The 19,336-nt window shown below is 55.0% G+C and overlaps 1 protein-coding gene across 3 annotated transcripts in view; it reads right to left on the reverse strand.

The window, feature by feature from the left end:
* Positions 1 to 18,971, reverse strand: part of CXCL12 (C-X-C motif chemokine ligand 12) — a 29,522-nt gene extending 10,551 nt beyond the window's left edge. Inside the window, exons 1-4 of one of the 3 annotated variants that reach the window (XM_036461241.2) lie at positions 18,813 to 18,971; positions 14,731 to 14,848; positions 13,953 to 14,039; positions 6,276 to 9,202 (exon numbers count right to left, since the gene is read on the reverse strand). In XM_036461241.2, the coding sequence (XP_036317134.1) occupies positions 9,187 to 9,202; positions 13,953 to 14,039; positions 14,731 to 14,848; positions 18,813 to 18,873 (282 nt within the window). In that variant the 5' untranslated portion in view covers positions 18,874 to 18,971 and the 3' untranslated portion in view covers positions 6,276 to 9,186. Of the gene's footprint in view, positions 1 to 6,275; positions 9,203 to 10,635; positions 11,395 to 13,952; positions 14,040 to 14,730; positions 14,849 to 18,812 lie in introns of those variants that run through there. The other 2 variants (XM_036461239.2, XM_036461242.2) reach the window with 2 other exon arrangements.
* Positions 18,972 to 19,336: the final 365 nt, after the last annotated feature.

Raw genomic sequence — 19,336 nt, forward strand, 5'->3', positions numbered from 1 at the left:
GGCTATATTTGCTTGGGTTTATTTCTGGGCCTTTAATTTCATTTCATTAATCTACTTGTCTGTTTTCATGTCGGTGGCATACTGATGTGATGACTGCAGCTTTATAGAATAGGTTGAAATCAAAAGTTTGATGTCTCCTGCTTTGTTCTTTTTTCTGAGGATTTATTTGGCTATTTGGGATCTTTTATGATTTCTTATAAATTTAGGAGAGTTTTGTCTACTTCTGTAAAAAAAATATTGAAATCTTGGTAGGGATTGCATTGACTATATAAAAAGCTCTTGGCGGCATTGACATTTTAACAGTATCCATTCTTGCAGTCCACGAACATGAGGTAGCTTTCTATTTATTTGTGTCTTCAACAATATCATAGGCTTCAGAATAGAGATCTTTTACCTCCTCAGTTAAATTTATTCCTGGTTTGATTTATTCATTCTGTTTTATTATAAATGGGACAAATGTCTTTATTAGAAAATTCTTTATTAGTATATAAAAACATTCCTGATTTCGTATCCTGCAACTTTACTGAGTAAGCCAATAAATGAATTAATTGGTTAAAACTAACAATTTTTTGGATGGAGTCTCAGGATTTTCTATATATAAAATCGTGACATTTGCAAATAGAAAACAATCTTATTTCTTCCTTTCCAATCCTGATAGTTTTATTTCTTCTGCTTGCCTAACTGCCGTAGCTGAGACTTCTAATACCATGTTGAATACGAGTAGTATGAGTAGGCTCCTTGGTCTTTCCTGATTTTAGAGGAAAAGCTGTCAGTCTTTCACCACTGAGCATGATGTGGGACGAGTGAGTTTTTAATCTTGGATCACATGAAAAGAACCATTATCCTTTGTCGTGTTCTGGAGACTCCTAGAGGATTCTAGAAAAGGGGCAGTGTGTGTGACCCCTGACATATGAACATTGGGGTAAGATGAATTTGGGTTCAAGTAATGACTTGCCAAGTGTGACCTTGAGTATGGCAATAACTGTACAGCCTTGTGAGGTGAACCTAGCTATTTTTATTTTAGAGATGAGCAAAGAAGGGTTCCAATGTGTTAACATCCTATGAATTTATTGGGAAATGATTAAAAAATATTTCTTTAGTGCCTTCCATGTGCCATCCACAAAGAGAAACCAGTGAGCAAAACAGACTAAGCCCCTTTCTTCCAGCATTTGCTATCAATCCTCTTTGTGGGGAAGCAGTTAGCAAGCAAGTAGACATGGCAGGTGTGCCAGGGAGGAGAGCAGCAGAACGGGGTAGTTAGGGCATCTCAGCACGGGGGCTGCTGTACAGGACGGGGAAGTCTACAAAGACTTTTCTAAGAAGGTGATGGTGAGTATAGACTAACGAAAGGGAGGGGGTAAACCATGGTTTCTAGGCAGAGTCCACCCAGCGCAAAAGACCTCTGGCATGGGTGGGCCTGGCCTGCTGAAGAGAGAGGAGGCCAGTGCGGCTGGCACAGAGAAGGGGTGAAGTCAGATAGGTGACAGGGGCCTGGGAGTGTACCTTGTTGGCCCCTGGAAGGTCTGAGTAGGGGTGATACTTTTGTTGCTGTGGAGAGGATATCCAAGGACATGACAACGGGCCACTCAGGGATTCAAGTGGAAAACAGCCGTGGCTTGGACCAAGATGGTAGTAGTGAGATGCGACTGGGTTCTGGATACATTTTTAAGATGACTAATTGCGTTTTCTAACAGATAGCTCAGAGCTGTGAGGGCGTAAAATAAAGATGACTATACAGTTTCAACTTGAGCAACTTGAGGGAATGGGATTGTCATTTGCAGAAACAGGGATGAGCAGTTTGGGGAAAGTGAGACATTTATTTTGCATCTGATACATTTCAGAGGAGGAGCTGCGTGTAGCAGCCTGGAGTCTAAATGAGAGATCACTCTGGATTCCTTAGTCTTTACATGGTGTTCAAGGCCAAGGGGGTGAGCGAGTCCACCTTGAGCTAGAGGAGAATGTCTGAGGACTGAGCCTGGTGCCCTCTTTTGTTTAGATGTCTGGAGGGTGAGTGGGAAAAACAAACAAACAGAAAAAGATTGTATGAAGCCAAAGGAACAGTTAGGAGCAGTGCTGAGAGCCAACAAGAAAATGTGTTTCAAGGATGGTGACCAATGATTCAAAAGATGCTGAGAGACTGAGTAAGCTGGGAACGGACAACTGACTATTGGATTTCCTCACAGAGCTTAGTGATGGCCTTGGCAATGAGCAGTTCTAGTGGAGTGAGAGGTAGGGTCAAATTCTGCTGGAGGTGGGTTCAAGAATAAGAGAGAGAGAGAGAGAGCAGGGGTCAGTGTGGGCGATTCTTTTGAGAACCTTTGTGTGAAGCAGAGAAATGCTGCAGAAGCTGTAGGGGAACTTGGAGTGGAAGGATAGAGACTAGGATTTTTTATTTTACTTTGTTTTACTTTTGGTGGGAGATATGTATGTTAGTGTGTTGATATAGAAAGTAAAAAAATAAATAATAATTCTGGTGATGAGAGAGGGGGATCAGGAGCGATGTCCTTGGGAAGGTGAGGCGTCTTGGGCTGCACTTCCCAGTGCAGGTGGCCAGGACCACGGCGCTCATGTGGTGACGGCAGAGACGGCGGATACAGATTGAGCAGACAGTGGATGAGAGGTGAAGTCCATGGAAACCCCATCCTTCTGACTCCCTTTTATTCTGACAAAGAAAGCAGACCAGGTTGGGCATCATGCCATGCACTGGGAGTTGCTGGTTCGATTCCTGGTTAGGGTATATGCCTAGGTTGGGGCTTGATCTCTGGTGGGGAGCGTGCAGGAGGCAGCTGACCAATGTTTTGTTCTCATATTGATGTTTCTCCCTCTTTCCCTCTCCCTCTCTCTCTAAATAAACAGCTGTGGCTCTGAGAGAGGGAGAGAGAGAGAAGAAAGTGTGCAATGAGCACCTAAAAGAGGAGCAAATGGGACAGGGCTATGTGATCAGATCCCGGCAGCACTGAGGATGCACTTCCAGTGAGTGTCATGAATTCAGAGACCAGACATCAGAGATGCACTTTTCCTGAGCTCCTGTCAGCTGTAGAGGTGCCGAGTAGAATGACTGAGCTAGATTTAACAGTAATGGATCACCCAGAAATGAGCAGATACTCACTTTCGCTACAATCCAGGGCTCCTCCCATTGAGCTTCCCAGTCCATAAGCACCTCTCGCCACTCCTCTCCCCCGCTCTGTTCACAAGAGAAACAGAAGGGCCAGGAGTATCAGAGGTTTCATTTAGGGGCTTCCCTCTGCTTTGTTTCTGTTTAGTTTCATGGGCCAAGAGTTTAGATGCAGATATTTGCTCTGAAGGAGATGTTAACTGCTGAAGCGACCTCCGTGAAACCTGAGAACAGCTCCAGCATCGGCAGGATGCCTCTCAGCCTGGGGAACCAGCTTGCTCCTCAAGTGCTGCCTAAACCCTCACCAAGACAAGCACTCTTCAGGGCACGGGGAACAAAGCTCCTGTCCCCAAGAGGACAGAGCTGCCCTTACAGCCTGGCAGGGGGCGCCCCAGGGATGGACGTACCTACAACTGCTTGTCAGATTTGTTTTCCTCATGGGATGCACCGCCCATGGGGCAGACCCCGTGACCCCTCCACACACCAGGAGCTGGGTGGGAGCACCCCACAGGCTGACCATGGCTGAGCCATCTCACACCTGATGTTGGGCAACTTGGGTTGGTGCTGTAGGCTCCCTTCAAGGGAACTGAATCTGTGTATCTTGGGGAGGATCTAGGGCAGTGGTTGGCAAACTCATTAGTCAACAGAGCCAAATATAAACATTACAACAATTGAAATTTCTTTTGAGAGCCAAATTTTTAAACTTAAACTTCTTCTAATGCCATTTCTTCAAAATAAACTCGCCCAGGCAGTGGTATTTTGTGGAAGAGCCACACTCAAGGGGCCAAAGAGTTGCATGTGGCTCGCGAGCCGTGGTTTGCCGACCACTGGTCTAGGGGATGCCTCTGATCATTTATCAATCCTATCAGGGCAGCAGGCATGTCTCTGAATGGTCTTTCCTTGGAGTTCAATGGAAACCAAGAGAACAGGCAAAAAGACCCTTGGGGAGGCTGGGCAGGGAAAGGGGTAAGAAGTCTGTGTGCACCAGCCCACAGCCTCCTTCTGCCCCACCGCCTTGTCCACTCTGCCCACCTACTTGCCCCTTGTGTGGTTATGTGGGTGCGATGAGCAGCAATCCTCATTTTAGCTTTTAAGCAGGAATTGTTTAGAGTATACAGACCCCAAGAGAAGGGCATACAGCTGGACCACTCAATGACCTTCCCAGCCACTTCTTTCCCCTCTGGGCAACCCCATCGCACCTCCCTCTGGCCTACTAGCCTTCACGGCCACACTTGTCTCAGGACCAGGATGCAGCTCACTGTGGCCTCCTCTCCCCTCCTCTAGTCCTCCAGTCAGTCCACTTCTCTCTCCTAACCCATTTCATCCAGTTGTGGCTCCGTCTGCTCCTCTGTCTCCATCCCCTACGCCTCCCTATCCAAGGTCCAAGCTGCAAGCAGAGAAGCCTCGGGCCCCGAAGCGATCTGAACCCCAGCTCTGTGCTCCTGGACAGAAAACTGGGCTCCAAGAAACTCCGGGTTCTCACTCAGAGCTCGGCCTCACATGGACTCTCACGGGCCGTCCCCAGGCGGTCAGGTTACCCCAAAAAGCACCTTCTCTCAGGGTTCAGCTTCAGCAGGGCTTGATGGCATCCTAGCCTCTCAGCCATCAGCCTCCCCTTAGCAGCTTTAAGAAAATGCCCCCTGAGCTGTAGGTCCGGCCCTCTGACTGCAAGGCCCATGAAGTCAGGGAGGAAGCTGTCTGCCCACTACAGTCTCCACAGCCCCTAGAACAGGCCTGGCATGGCAGCTATCAGCTGATTAATAAGAGCCAACAGTCATGCAGGCGTGAAAGACCAGGGACTTTATTTTCAACTAGAGGCCCGATGCAAGAAATTCATGCAAGAGGCTCTGCCCTCGCAGCTTTGGAAGGTCGTCCGGACACAACCTTCCAGAAGGTGGTTCTGTTGTTCAGTCTGATTAGCATATTGGCTCTTTATTATATAGCATGCTGTGTCATTGTGAAGAGTCAGCATCATTCTGAGAAGTTAGCCCAGAGATTGCTCATTCCTAGAGTTAGAACAGGGGTGGAGTGTGTGGATCAGCACGGTACAGGCTCTCAGGAACCTACAAACCCCAACCAAGAGACTTCTCCCCACCTGTCCGCTGAGCGTGAGAAGCTCACGTTGAATCGCTCATAGCTGGTTGGTGTCTGAGCTTTGCTGCAGAGGAAGTAGAGGCAGGTGTGGGCTGACTTCAGCGTGGTGAACCCTGGGGGACAGCAGGCTGAGAGAGGGGGGATGGCTGCCATACACACTGTCTAGCCTAACCCCATGTCTCCTGGTGCTACTAAGCTTAGGCCGTAGCTGGAAAGGCAAGGGGTGTGTCTCAAATCCCAGGTGAGCAGAGAGCAGGACTCCAGCACTGGCCTACTGGCCTTCACAGCCATGCTTGTCTCAGGACCAGGATGCAGCTCACTGTGGCCTCCTCTCCCCCTCCTCTAGTCCTCCAGTCAGTCCATCTGGCTGTGGTCACCCTGTACGTAGGAGGGTGGATCTGGGCTCAGTGGTGCTGCCGTCCCGTTGGGCCTGGGACAAGAGTCTGGAGGACAGAAGGACGTGGGCTCAGACATCGGTGGTGTGTGTGTGGGCCTCCCCTTTCGGCATGGCTGATGTGGGCCAGAGAGAATGCGGTAGGAAGGGAGGAAGGACTGACCTCCATGAGGACAGAGCCCAGCCGGTCAGGCTCAGCCTGCGCAGGGTTCGGGGCGGTGCTGGGTAGCACTGGAGAGCATCAGGGCCTGGCTTTCAGAGGCCCCTGTGTGGGGCAGAGAGACTCTGGGGTGGGGCCCTCAGGAACGGGCCTCTGTCTGTCTCCACCAAAGCCTGACAAGTCCAGGGTGGAGGTCTCCTTCCCACAGTCGTCAGCAGACACCTGGGCCCCCGCCCAACGCCATCCCTCCTGGAGCAGAGGGCCGTCTTGTCCTTAAGAAGGACTTCCAGCAAAGCCAAGGACACGGGGAAAGGGTGCAGCTTTCCCAGCTCAGGGTCAGTGGACTAGGAGGGCAGGTGAGCCCCCAGAGCTCAGGCTCATGCTTAGCATTACAATGGCCTGTTTTCCACTCACCACAGCGGCTAGAATTACACACCCTGGGGCCTGAGGGAGAAAAAGCAAGTCCGGAACACTCCAAACGCTAACACTAATTCTCAAGCCGGTGGGGCTGCTGCTTTTGAGTACGTGTCTTTATTAGAACAATTATAAGTGCATATACAGTACATCTTTTCATGGATATCAAAGTAGACATTGTTTCTCAGAAGGAATTGTTACTTATTAGGAAAGCACACTGCATACAGGAAGCTGCCTTCTCCTGGACCATTTTCACATTATCTGGGACATGCAATTTCAACAAAACAAGATACAGTATTTACCACATTGGACACTGAACCCATCCCTGCCCAGGGGCTGAGAGTCCAGCGAGGTTGGGGACGAAGGGCTTCCCTGTGGGGTTTTTCAATCGGCAATGTCAGGGGTCTGCTGAGAGGACATGGGTGGTTCCGGGGGCGGGTTCCCTCAGAAGAGGGCCAGAGAAGATGTGCAGAGGGGCCAGGACTCCACAATTCTCATCCAGCTGCGGAAGGGCACATTCCTGAGAAGGGCGATGAAGTCCCGGTGAGGGAGCCCTTTGGCCGCACCAGGCAGGATTCAGAAAAGGAAGGTGCGATGGAACCCCCTCTGCACTCACAGGGGCCCAGCAGCCCTTGCTACACAGGCCCCCTGCTCACACAGGCAGAGGGCCCTTCCGGGCCTCCTCCCTCGCTGGGGTCTCAGCACCTGGCCAGAGCAGGACAGAGAACAGTACAAACAACGCACGGCACAGATTCAGGTTCCAGCACACAGCACACAGGGGAGCCCCAGTCCCCGGAGCTCGGGCCACCGGATGCAGAGGCTGGAGGGAAGGGCTGCCTGGAGGTCATGCTGAGCCCAAGGGAAGGTCAGGGAGCAGCAGCCTGGGCCGGGAGGAGCAGCTGGGTGACCCTGATTGCCTGATGCAGTTGACTTGAGTTTTGGAAGCCAGAGGGCGAGCCTTTCCTTTGCAAAGGGACTGTTTGAACCATCTGTGCTTCAGCTGGGAGTCTCCTTTCAGGAGCAGATGGCAGGTACAGAAATGGTTACACAAGCAATTTTCCCTGCAGTTCCTACTCTCACCTATTTCCTCTCCTGTCAGGAGACACAGAAATGACTATATTTAACAATAGTTGAGATTTAGTGGCATATTTCCCCCGATGTCTGGGTTTAGTGGCTCTGGCTCAGGGATTCCAGGGGAAGATGCTTCCAAATTTTCCACAAGATTTTTAAAAATCCGGGAACTATTTGTAGGTACCTAGAAAATGAGCCTCCTGCTGAAAATTCAATAATTTCATGTATAATTCAGGAGCCCTGTGGTGACAGGTTAATTTTAAAAGAGGGTTCAGAAACCAGTCCCTTTGTAACTAATAAAGGCCCCACACTCTGTTCCCATAGAAGGCAGCCGCTTGGGGGATGTGAGTACTTGTTTGCTTGGTGGAATGGCTTTGCATCATGAAGAGTCACCTTTAAGAAATACCTATGGACATGCCTAACACCTACTGCTACCCAAAGGTCATTACATCTACAAACACCTACAGTTCAAAGTCATCGCCCTGTCATGTCCTTTCTGCCTGCCGTTCGCAGTGGCCTGTCAATCGATACAACCCCTTCTTTTTTCCTACTTTCTGAATTTTAAAAACTTGACTGGATCCTCAGTCAAAGGGGAAACATATTAGTGAGGCCAACTAAAAAACAAAACAAGCGAACCCCCCTCAGTGCCTCCCTTCTTAAAAAGTGAACCTTTCAATTGTTTAAGGTTAACTCCACAAAAGGCCCTCAGTACAGGGAAACATGTCAAACAGAGGGCTCTTAGCCAACTTCCCGCACGTCCCGTCCAAGGGCGAGGCCGGGGCGGGCTCCCGGATGGAGCCCGGGCCCGCGGGCAGGGAAGGCACGAGGGGCTGCCCATGGAGAAGTGCTGAGGTCAGCTTTAATCAGGAAAAAAATACCCAGGATGAAGTGTTTTATGGACTGTGATTTCAAAGCCAAGATAAGAATCTTGTCTTGTTATTTCTGTGATTCTCAAAACAATGCCTGTAGCTCTGAGCTATCCCACCTTCAGAAATGGGGAGGGCCTGCGTTCCTTGGGCGTCAGTACTGCGGCTCACTGGGTTCCCTTGGCTCCGTGCATCCTCCACGGCTTTGTGCTCAGCGGGGAAAACAAGGCCACCCCACCCACATGCTGGCAGCCCTGGCCAGGGGCCGGGGACCCGGGCAGCTCCCCTCCCTCGGCCTCTGCACGTGGGGAGCTGACAAGGCAGCAAGAGGACACGGCTTTGAACAAGAAAACAGAATCGGACGACGGACAACATGGCAAAGTGGACACGGATGCGCACAGCGTCTCCAGGACGTGGTAACAGAACGCACTTGGGTTTGCTTCTTGATGCCCAGTTTACACAAAGCTTTTGTCTTGAGAGTCCTTCCTGGGTCACGACAGTCTCAGACGCACATGGTGATGGATGAGAGAGAGGATGATGCGAGGAGCGTGATGAGATGGAGAGGAGAGCGCGGATGAGGCCCCGCCTGGCCCTGGCCTCCCTCCTGCTGCCGCCGGGAGCCCTGCCTGGCCCTCTGGGACTGCCTCTGCCCCTGGTGGCTGCCTACACTGGGGTTTGCCTGTGCAGGTGGGTCCTGACCCTCCTGGTGGCTCTGCCCCTCCACCCGAGGTCCCAGCCTGTGCGGCTCAGAGCCATACAGCTCTCAGGGACCCCAGTCAGACCAGGCTCCATGGTACAGATAGAATAATGCACATAAAATAATGGCTTCTGTCTAAGTTCCTATTTGTCACCAGTGACATTGGATAATTGAGCTAAATGGAAAAAAAAAAAAAAATCCGAATATATTTTGCTACATAATCAAATGGTGAGAGTAAGGTAAATTGTGCAAAACCAGCCCTGGGAGCACACTGGGCCCCGCCCGGCCACGCCAGGAGACCCCGGGCCCTTCCTAGCACTGGCTTCGCCCGCCTCCCCCCGGAGGCCTCCTGGGCGCTGACCCAGCCCGCGCCTCTCACATCTTGGGCCTCCTGTTAACAAGAAGAGAGGAGACACCATTAAGGCAGGTTCCCGCAGAGCTCACCGCGGCGGGGGCTCCTGACCTCCCTCCGAGGCCCCGGGGAGGGGAGGGCGGTGAGACAGCATGGCCACGGCGAAGCACAGGGTGGCGGGGAGGCGGGAGGCGGAGAGGACAGACGGGCAGAAGCATGATGGTGGCAGATGAACGAGAGCACAGAGCCAGGCTGGTGCAGAGGCCACAGGTCAGGGCAGGCACCTGCCTTCGCCCACTGCGACCTCACGCACCACTCACCTGGGGCAGACACGTGGGCACTGCCCAGTGCCAGCCCGGCTCAGCATGGAGGCCCGGCTCTTCGGCTCTTCCCCAGCCTCCCAGGACCCTTCCGCAGGGCCGGGCTAAGCCTGCTTGTCGGTCACAGTGAAGCCCAGGGCCAGTGGGGTCGTGTAATGGCCAGACGATGCTGGCCTGCAGGTCCTAACACGGGGCCAGCTCTCTTGGTCCCCGCAGCCCCCTCCGTCCCCCCTGAACACTGGTCTGTCACCTCAGGCTGGCCACAGCTTGACCTGCTGCTGAAGGGCAGCTACTCCTGTCTCACGGAGGACCTGTCGCCCCCTCCAGGCAGAGGTGGCTGCTCCCCCGTGTAAAAAGGGCAGGACAGCACGAGGCACAGGCCTGCTGTTTGGTCTGGCTGGCGCATGTGCAAATTAGGAAGAGCCCAGCCAGCCCCTGACCTTCTGCAGGAGAAACCGCAGCCCTGGGCCATCCAGGGAACATCCAGATGCCTCCAGAGGCAGGAGGGGAGTGGATGTTGCAGGATCAGCCCTCGCACATCCAGGCACAGGCCACCGCCCCAGTGCTGGCCATAGGGGAGGGGCTGGGAGCCTTCGCCAGCTAAAAGGGATGGCAATGAAACCCCTCCAGTGGCAAAAGGAAACTGTGACCACCAGGGGCACCTTTGAGCAGCAGGGGGTGCAGCCTGGGACCAGGGGAGGCTGACACACAGCCGCTCTTCTCCCGAGGTCCATGGGCTATGCCCTCCCTCCCCTGCGTCTGTCTGGATCCATGGTACACTGTGACGGGGCTGGGGTGTGGGGGCGGGGTGTGTTCTGGGAGTGGGAGAAGCATACATAGGAAAGGCATCCTTTGTCAAAGCAGTACTGACATCTCCCCCTGAACACCCTCCCCCTCCCAGTCCAAGTTAGAGAGGCTTGGCAAGAAATCTCAGACATAATTCTGTAGGGAGGGCAGGGAGCGAAGTTCTAGAATTTAAACCTTGTCTCTTTAAGCAAATATTTCCCAGGAGTGAGGACTGAGGCAGCTGTGTCCTGCAACCTAACCGCAGGTCAGGGAGACTCTTCCAGACCGGAGGAGGGGGAGCGCAGCTGGGAGCCCCAGAGCTGCCCCCGCGCCGCCGGACCCGTGTGAGGAAGGAATCTACAAATAAATACCCGGCGCACCGAGAAGCACCTCATACAGAGACCCCCTGAGCCTGGAGGGGCGGCCTCACACCGCCCGGCTGGGGAGGGGCTGGGGACATCCACCCGGGGGCAGGGGTGAGGGCCAGGCCAGGGACACGGGCAAAAGAGTCCGCTATCACCTCGAATGGAAGGGCCAGGCCGGCTCTGCCCCGAGAAAGCCTGGCTGGGCAGCACCTCTGGCAGCAAGGAGAGGGCACAGGCCAGGCCTGCGCGGGTGAGCAGACTGCGATGGATGGTGGCCAGCAGGCGCACTGGAGCAGCCTGTAGGTGTGCTGAGCCTGGAGTGCTCAGGGCCTTCTAAGGGAGGGAGTGAAGGGCAGGAGGGAGGCTCAGGAAGCCGGAGGATGATGGAGACCCAGGCCACTCTAGAGAGAGTCCTGAGCACGGTCCCCAAGCCCCGGACCCCGACCTCAGTCTCTGCACGACTACTGTCTTCAAAATTTAGCAGACCAGAGCGGTCTCAGTAAGCACAAAAGGCAGGGCCAGCGTGGCCACAGCAGCGGCGGTGGAGCACGGCTCCCCTCGGAGTGCGAGCCTGGGGGGCAGGGTCTGCTCGGAGGGGGGAGAGCCATTTACAAAGCGCCGGGAGGGAGGCACAGCGCGCACTGCAGTCCGGCTCCGGTGCAGAGACTAGTGTTTCCTCCTCTGAGCAGCCTTTCTCTTCTTCTGTCGCTTCTTTTTTCCTATCTTTTCTTTTTTCCCCACTTTTTCTTCTCTGCGCCCCCTTCGATAAAATTAGTAGAACCATTAATGACGTGGAAATAAACAAGAGTCTGCCTCACTCTGCACAGCACTTCACACTGGCCCCTGGACTGGTGCCGCTCAGTCCTCAGGCCTGGAGGCCCCTGGGCAGCCCTGTCCACCTCAGGGAAGTAAAGTGGGCATTTGCCGTGATTCACAAAACTGCGAGGCTCCCCCACACCTGCGAACTCAGTACAGCCATCGCCAGATTGCCAGCGTGGCCCTGGCTTTCCTCGCAGTTGCCTGTTGCCTGCGGCTGGCAGTGTGGAAGGAGTTCACACCTAACAGGGTGTGAAGACTAACCAGAGCCAGGCTGGGCTGCATCTTCTGTCTCCCTGCACCTGCTTCCCCAGGCCTCCTTCCTTCCCTGTGCAGAGCTGAGCTCTCCGTTTAACTTAAAAACCTCTGCATTGCACACCAGAGGCGGGAGCTGGGGCTCAGCAGGCCCCCTGGGAGGGGAGAAGGTGGCATGGTCCACCTTCTCCTTCCCGGACGCCTGTGGAGACCCCAGGGCATGGCTAAGATTGGTCAGAAGGATGAGGGAGAGAGCTGGTTAGCGGAATCTTATTAGAGCAACTGGCTCATGGCTGTCACATTAAAATGATTCAAGCTGAATGGTATTTAATGATTTATGGGATACGGCCACCTGTTTCTGGGAAAGCTTGGTATTAACCATGGGCTGGAAGGATGGGCATTTTACATGGGAAAATGTGAGAGCTGGATATTATAAGGGTTGAGTCTCTAGAGATTACGTGGGGATGTTAGGAGAACCGAGGAGAAGGAGGGGGAAGAGGAATTAGTGAGTCAAATATTATTTTCCAGAAAACTAGCACCGCTGCTTCCATTGGGTTAAAAAACAAAACAAAACAAAACAAAACAAATAAAAAAAAACGCAAAAACGTGAGTCGCAGGTCTCAGGTGCTCCTGGGTGAGGCCCGTTTGCTGGTCCTCACCCGGAACCTCGCAGGAGGGACCCACGGCACCTGACCCGCAGCCGGCGTGGCATCAGGAAGGTGGGAGACGTGTAAGAACTCCATGTCTGACAGCTAACGGTTTACCTCCGGACAATAAACTCCCACATACAGTAGGATGCTTATACCATGAAACAATTGGCATTTTATTGCTAGTGCATATAATGTCACATTTGATACAATCTTAGTACAAGTGGAAAAATACACTGTGGCCAACATTAAAAAGCTTCCATCACATTGCTACGTGTCTCTTTACAAACTGCCAGTAGTTTAAGATAATAGAGAAACGTATCTACTGACATTCTATGGCTCCACTTCAAACGTAGGAATTGTTTGAGTATAAATATATTCTGAAATACATTTGTCTTATAAAGAAATGTTTAAAAAATTGTGCACAAAAATATATATATAAAAAAAAATGCCTTGCAAAACGTTACAAACACCGCCAGGCCCGTCTGTGGATCACATTCATGGGGGGACATGTCACGTTGCCAGCATTTCCGATTGAGCTGCCGTGGCCTCAGGAGCGGGAGTTAGCGGTAAGAGGCTCACTCAGTCACTTAATTTTCACCTCAGGTTTCAGAAAACTTAGCAATTGGAGCGCCTCGGGGGACACATGCCTCAGAGGCGATCACGGAAACCAGGCTCCTCCAAGAGAGCTCTCCGATTGGAACTGCATTGGAGATTGCAGAGACGTGTCTCTCATGGGAATGGGGGACCTGGGGTCCCGCGCCCCGGGAGGCCAGCCCCGCTTTGGGGGCGGCTGGAGCAGATTCTCACAGAGGGCCTGAGCAGGAGGGAGGGCTCGGGGAGGAGGGCGCTGAGGGCCGCAGCCCCAGGTCACCCTCCTCCTCCCCGAGCGAGCGGAGGGAAATGTGAGCGGAGCGAGGGGAAAGCATGCTGTGGCGGGAGAGAGAGGCGGGGATGGCAGGAGGGGGTCTCTGAGCACAGTCCCCAGTGATGGCCTCTGTGTGGAGCCCAGGGGCCCATGCACTGCGCTTGAAAGAGGAGGCGCTGGCCGCGGTCTAGGACGGTCAGTGTCTGTGGGCTTCCCTGGGCCTCCATTCCAGGATGGGTGCACACCCCCCCCCCCCCCCCACACTCCCAGCCTCCCTCCATGCCTCCGCTTTTGGAGGAAGGCCACTACTTTTCTGAGCTCCATGCTTGGCCACCACCTGACTGTGCCCAGGGGAGAAGAGAAAAAATCCAAAGCAAACCAAACACAGATATTAGGTAATCGCTGACTTTAAAAGGGATAATGAGAATGATGATATGATGGTGATGATCACAGGGGAAGTGACTGGTGGGAAATGCTGTGGCGATAATACAATCTCTCAGAAAATCCCCGGCTGTAAAACAGCCGATGTGCAAGGGTCCGGGTGCATGACTATAAGCTGTGATGTCGTACCATAGGCTATAAATGCAGGCGTCTACATGCCGGGCAAACCTCCCGCCTGGCCCTCGCCAAGCAGGCCTTCCTCCCACACCTTTGCTCGCTCAGGACTTTCGCACAGTTTTAGCTTTCCTCCAGTGGCTCTAGTGGAAAGTCCTTTCTGGCTGTTGGGCTTACTTGTTTAAAGCTTTCTCCAGGTATTCCTGAATCCACTTCAGCCTGGGGTCGATGCACACCTGTCTGTTGTTGTTCTTCAGCTTGGCCCTGTGGAGACAGGAGAGGGGGGTGTGCACCTGTGCGTCTCACTCAGACACACACGTGGGACCACCCCCCTGAGCCAGCAGATTCCCCACAGGAGTCACTGGCTGGGGTTTGAGGGAAACGGAACACAGAGCCTGAGAAGGAAGGGCAAGCGCCAGGGCACTCAGGAAGCCTGTGGCCAGATGGAGGGGCACAGAAGTAGGCCTCTATCTGCAAGGTACGGGAGCGTGTGAGGGACACTGGAGAGAACGGCAGGTTTTTGTTTCGGTGAACCATCTTGACGGTACAAAGAAGACAGAAGTAAAAGTAAGCCTAGGGCAGAGTGGATGGGGGTTCAGATCAGGGTGCCACTGTGGACTAATGCTGTGTCTGCCAGACCTGAACGTGAGCACAACCTTTGGGGAGGCCAGTGTTTCTCTAGTCCAGAGGCACGGCCACTTCCTGTGCCGGAGGGAAGAGGCTTAGAAAGGAGAGGCAAGGGTCCCTGTGGGCACAGAGGGCAAGGAAGGACGGCTTTGGACACTCCTGCTTGTGCTGCACTCAAAGGCCTCGTGGTAGTAACAGCTGCCTCTACTCATGCCAAGTTCAAGGCTGGACACTTAGCACGTGTCATTTCTCTAGCTTCACGGAGTTTGCCCGTTTGGGGTCACCGTGCCCAAAAGATGCAGCATTCCCGGAGGATGCTCACACTTACACGATCTGAAGGGCGCAGTTCGGAGTGTTGAGGATTTTGAGATGCTTGACGTTGGCTCTTGCAACGTGGCTCTCGAAGAATCGGCAAGGGCATCTGTAGCTCAGGCTGACGGGCTTCCCTGTGAGAGGAAAGAAGCACGCGGAGGCTCGTTATTCCCCTGCCCACCAGGCCTCAGACACGCACACGTGTCTGGGTGTGCGGGAAAGGATGGCGGAAGGATGGTAGGATGGAGAGTGATAGGTGAGCCACTGGTGATCTTGGCAAAGACCTCCTCTGTGGGCAGCACAGCGAACGCTGTGGACTCGGACTCAGCTTCGCCAGGGTTAGAGGCCAGGAGGACCTGTGCAGAGATGGACCCAGGAGGAGGGAGGGTGGGAGAATGACAATGAGCAGTCCCTGCTCAGGTTTCTTAAGATAAAGGATGTTCATCACAGGAGGGAACTATTTCAGCCAGAGGCACTGAGGTCCCAGCTATTCTTGGCGAAGTAACTCTCCAGAGCCAAGTGAGAAAGTCCTCCCTACTCAGACCCAGGGCTCCTCCCTCCTCTGGCACAGACCTCATCCCAGGAGCACCACAGACTTCCTAGGATTACTGTCCTCCAGAATCCCTTCCCCCCACCCCCTTCTCGCCTCATTTACCGTAAGCCCAGCAGCCACAAAGGAATCCAGCCTGGCTCCCACCTGGGAGGACAGGACAGGAGCCTCCGCCCCAGAGGCTTGGCGACTGTCAGGGTGGAGTCATACATGGCTTTCAGGGCAAGGACCCTACAGCCTCCTGGGCTGGATTACATCTTTGTTTGCAAATTCACCAATTTGCAAAATGCCATAATTGCCGCTCATTAGTGTAAATTAGCAAAGGGCTCCTGCGGAACCCACCCTTCCCCTTTAAGTCTAGCATTGCGGGCCCTAGGGGGCGGGGGTTTGCCAGGGCTTTTCCTGCAGATTTTATCCAAGCCCCACTTAATAGCCCAAATCATTTGAATCTGTGGATCCTTTCATCAGGGCTTAAATACATGTCTGAGAAGATTCAGTCCGCGGACGCATTTTTTTAAGTGCTCTGTTTGCAGGCTCCCAGGGGCCTCTGTTGGTTCTGAAAGTGTGCACTTTGGGGCTAGAGGCTGGGGAAGCCACACAAAAGCTTGCAAAGTAGGGGCTGCTTCCATTTTTTTCCCTCCCTAAATGCTGCATGCAGTTAAGAAATGGCATGGGGAAGAGCAGGCCCCCTCCCCAACCAATCTCACTATCCTGAGAAATAGAAGGAATAGCCTGGCTCAGGGCACTTGGTGGATCCGCAGGGCAGGACAGCATGGAGCAGCCTTCCCAGGGACCCAGGTCAAACCCAGAAAGTCCCTGATGGGGCCTGGCTCTCAGCAACCGCACAGACATCTCCCTCTGTCCCGCCTGGTAACCAGCTCACCTGGAAGGCAAGCCCAGGCCGGGGGTAGGCAGCCTGGCTAAAGGAGGAACCAGGTCCCCTGCTGAGCAGCCTGCCTCCAGCTTTCCCTAGAATGCTCAGGGTCCTACTGGGCTGAGCAGGGGCTGGGGCAGTGGGGAGCCAGGACAGGTCTCAATCCTGGAGCAACAGGGAGCTGGGAGGTGCGGGGTGTGAGCGCTGTGGTGAGTGGGGGTGGGGCTGCTGCCCTTGGGTGTCCACGGAGGTGCCCTGGCTCCAAGGAGGGCAGGGCAGAGCAGGCCTAGTCTGGACTCAAAATACAGGCTCTCTCATTCACTCCTCTCCCTCTCTTCATCCTCTGGGATCATCCGTTCCTTCAAAGCAATTCCTATTCCTGCTCCCAGGACCCACTTGCCTGTCTATCAAGTGGGGAATTTCAATAGTTCATTATTATTATTATTATTATTTATTTATTTTAGAAAGAAGAAGGGAGAGAGAGGGAGATAGAGAGAGAAACATGGATTTTGTTGTTCCACTTATTTATGCATTCATTGGTTAATTCTTATATGTGCCCTGACCTGGGATTGAACCTGTAACCTTGGCGTATCAGGACGAGGTTCCAACCAATGGAGCTACCTGGCCAGGGCCTCAATAGTCTTTTAAAGTGACAGAGTCCAAGTGCACTTACGGAGGAAACTCAGGGCTGCGTCCACCCGTGTCCTCTCCTACAGCTTTCTGTCACTATCCCTAACTTTCCCAGTTCTTCTGGGTGTGACATCGTGTACAAGGAGGACACCTGATTAGCCCGGCTGTTCCTGAGGGTTGGGACCTCGGCTTTATGTCAGAGCGCTTACCAGACAACCTTCCACTTTAATGAAGAGACAGGCCCTGGGCAGATTCTCCAAGCAAGCCTGGGGACGGGGCCGCCCTGGGTGTAAGCCCTGGAAGCTGGGACATTCAGAACACCAGCTTCCCGGCCGAGTCGGCCAGGGGAGGAAGGGAGGGATCCCAAGCCTGAGCCTGCACAAGGGTCTCTGCGGAGTGCAGTTTGGAACTCAGCATTGGCCCCAGGAGTTTTTAAAAAATTCGTCCTGGCCTGGGCATGCAAGGAGAAGCAGACCTGCCCTGAGCCCAGGACCCTAGGCTTGGCTGGCAAGAGGGGCAAGCGACCAAGCCTTCCCAGGGTCAGGAGGCGCCTGTGGCTTTGCGCCCCCAGGGCAGCGATGCCCAGGATTCAAGCACTCCAGTGCTTTCTGCAACTGGGGCAGCAGCATTTCTCTGGAGAGAGAGGTGTGTGGTGGCGCCTCAGCTCTCTCAAGACCATTCAATTGTTAATTCCCAAACCAGTGCCTCCCGGGCCTGGGGAGTCAATAGGAGATCCCAGCCTAGGATACAGTTTCAGCCCAGAACCTCCTAACTGGCCTTTGATCTGGTCCCTCTGCAGCTCTGACCAGCAACTCGCTACCCTTTCAGAGGACACTTTCCAGGGGGCAGCGGAGAACCCGTTAGCCCAGGCCCTACTGCCTGGTCCAGTTGCATGCACGCTCACCTTGCCCATGCTGGCTCCCCCACCGCTGCCTGCCACCGGGCACAGGGGTCCTCCCCCCGACCCAGCTGAGCGCTCCAGGAGGGCGTCCTGCACACCTCAGCTGCACCACAGCAAGCCCGTGAGCGTCATGCGTCCCTTCACAGAGTCTGTTGTAAACTTCGCAGCCAAGAACAGAAAGGCAGCAAGGAAGGCCTTCCTGACATGGCTTTGTTTTTGTTTTGGGGGAGTTTATTTTCGTTTGCAGCGGCGGTGGTGTCCAGTGACAGGACGGGGGGATTCTCTCAGGCTTCAGAAAAGCGCTCTCGCTCTCCCGGTGAAAGGGGACACCCCGTGCACAATGGCCTGAGGCCTTGGCGAGGGAACTTTGCGGCAGAGCTCACTCTGAGGCGGCAGGTCCGGCTGCACAAAGGCGCATTCTGCAGGTGTGTTGTGGGGACACCGGCAAACGCGACTGAGAAGCCCCCAGGGCCTCTCTAGAGGGGCCCCGGGAGGAGGCCAGGAGGCCGTGGCTGGATGCGAGCTCGGGTCTGGCGCGTCGCTTCGGACCGCGGAGCTGGAGCTGCGGAGAAGCGCGGCCAGGTGGGTGGCGCGAATCCGACAGCTGCTCCGGGGGCGGCTGCAGAGTGAGAGCCTCCACCAGCGATGGCAGTCGGCTTGCAAAGAGCTCTCTCCTGCACCCACACGCGCCGACCGACCGCACCCCAGGCCCCTGAGCCCACCCGCCCCTGGAAATCTAGCGGGGCGCGGGAAGACTGGCTCCGGGGTGGAGGGGCCAGGGCCGGGCACCTCCGCCCCGTTGGCTTCCCACTATGTGTTGCTCCCCACTCTCCCCCGGGCCCGCGCAGAAAGGCGCCGCGGCGCTCACCCAGCTCTGGCGGGACCGCTCCGCGCCCGCGGGGCCCGAGCCCGGCGGCCAGGGCAGAGCGCGGGGCCTGGCACCGAGCTGCGCGCGGGACTCGACTCCGCACGGAGGAAGCGCCCCGCGGGCTGAGCCGTGGAGCTGCGTCCGCTCCGGGCGGCGGGGAAGGAGCAGCGGCCCCTTGGAGCCCCGCGTCCCGAGCCCCGAGCCCGGCGCCCGGAGCCCGTGCCCGGAGCCAGCCAGAGCCAGGTGCCTGCGGACCTCCCCGCGGGCACACTCACCGTCGCTGAGGCAGAGCGCCGCCAGCACCAGGGCCAGCACGGCGACGATCTTGGCGTCCATGGCACGGACTGTGGCTGCGGTGGCTGCGGGGACCGAGGCTAGAGGAGGAGCTGCAGCGGAGAGTGAAAGTGTGGAGCCGGGAGGCGCGCCCGGCGCTTTAGAGGCTGGAGGGGCGGGCGGGGCGGGGCGCGCGGCGAGGGGCGGGCTTGGGGCCAATTCTCTGAGGCCTCTGGGGGCTCGGACCTGCGTCCGGTCCGCAGAGCCGCTCCAACTGTCCCCTCCCTCCCTGCCCCCTCCCCTCCCTGCACCTCCCCTCCGCGCCAGGATGCCCCGGGCCGCGTGCGCCCAGGCTTGGCGGGTGTCTGGGGGCCCTCTGTGAGCCTGACTGCGGGGAGGACCCGGCCCGCGCTGAGGCCGGCCTGAGAGCTGAGTGTTGTTCCCGGGGTTCAGATGCAGACGCGAGTACAAAGACGAGGCCAGAGGAGAACCGGAGGAGAACCCTGTGGAGCTGAGGGCGGAGGGC

The sequence above is a fragment of the Pipistrellus kuhlii genome, unplaced genomic scaffold, assembly GCF_014108245.1.
Source record: "Pipistrellus kuhlii isolate mPipKuh1 unplaced genomic scaffold, mPipKuh1.p scaffold_m20_p_35, whole genome shotgun sequence".
Taxonomy (NCBI): domain Eukaryota; kingdom Metazoa; phylum Chordata; class Mammalia; order Chiroptera; family Vespertilionidae; genus Pipistrellus; species Pipistrellus kuhlii.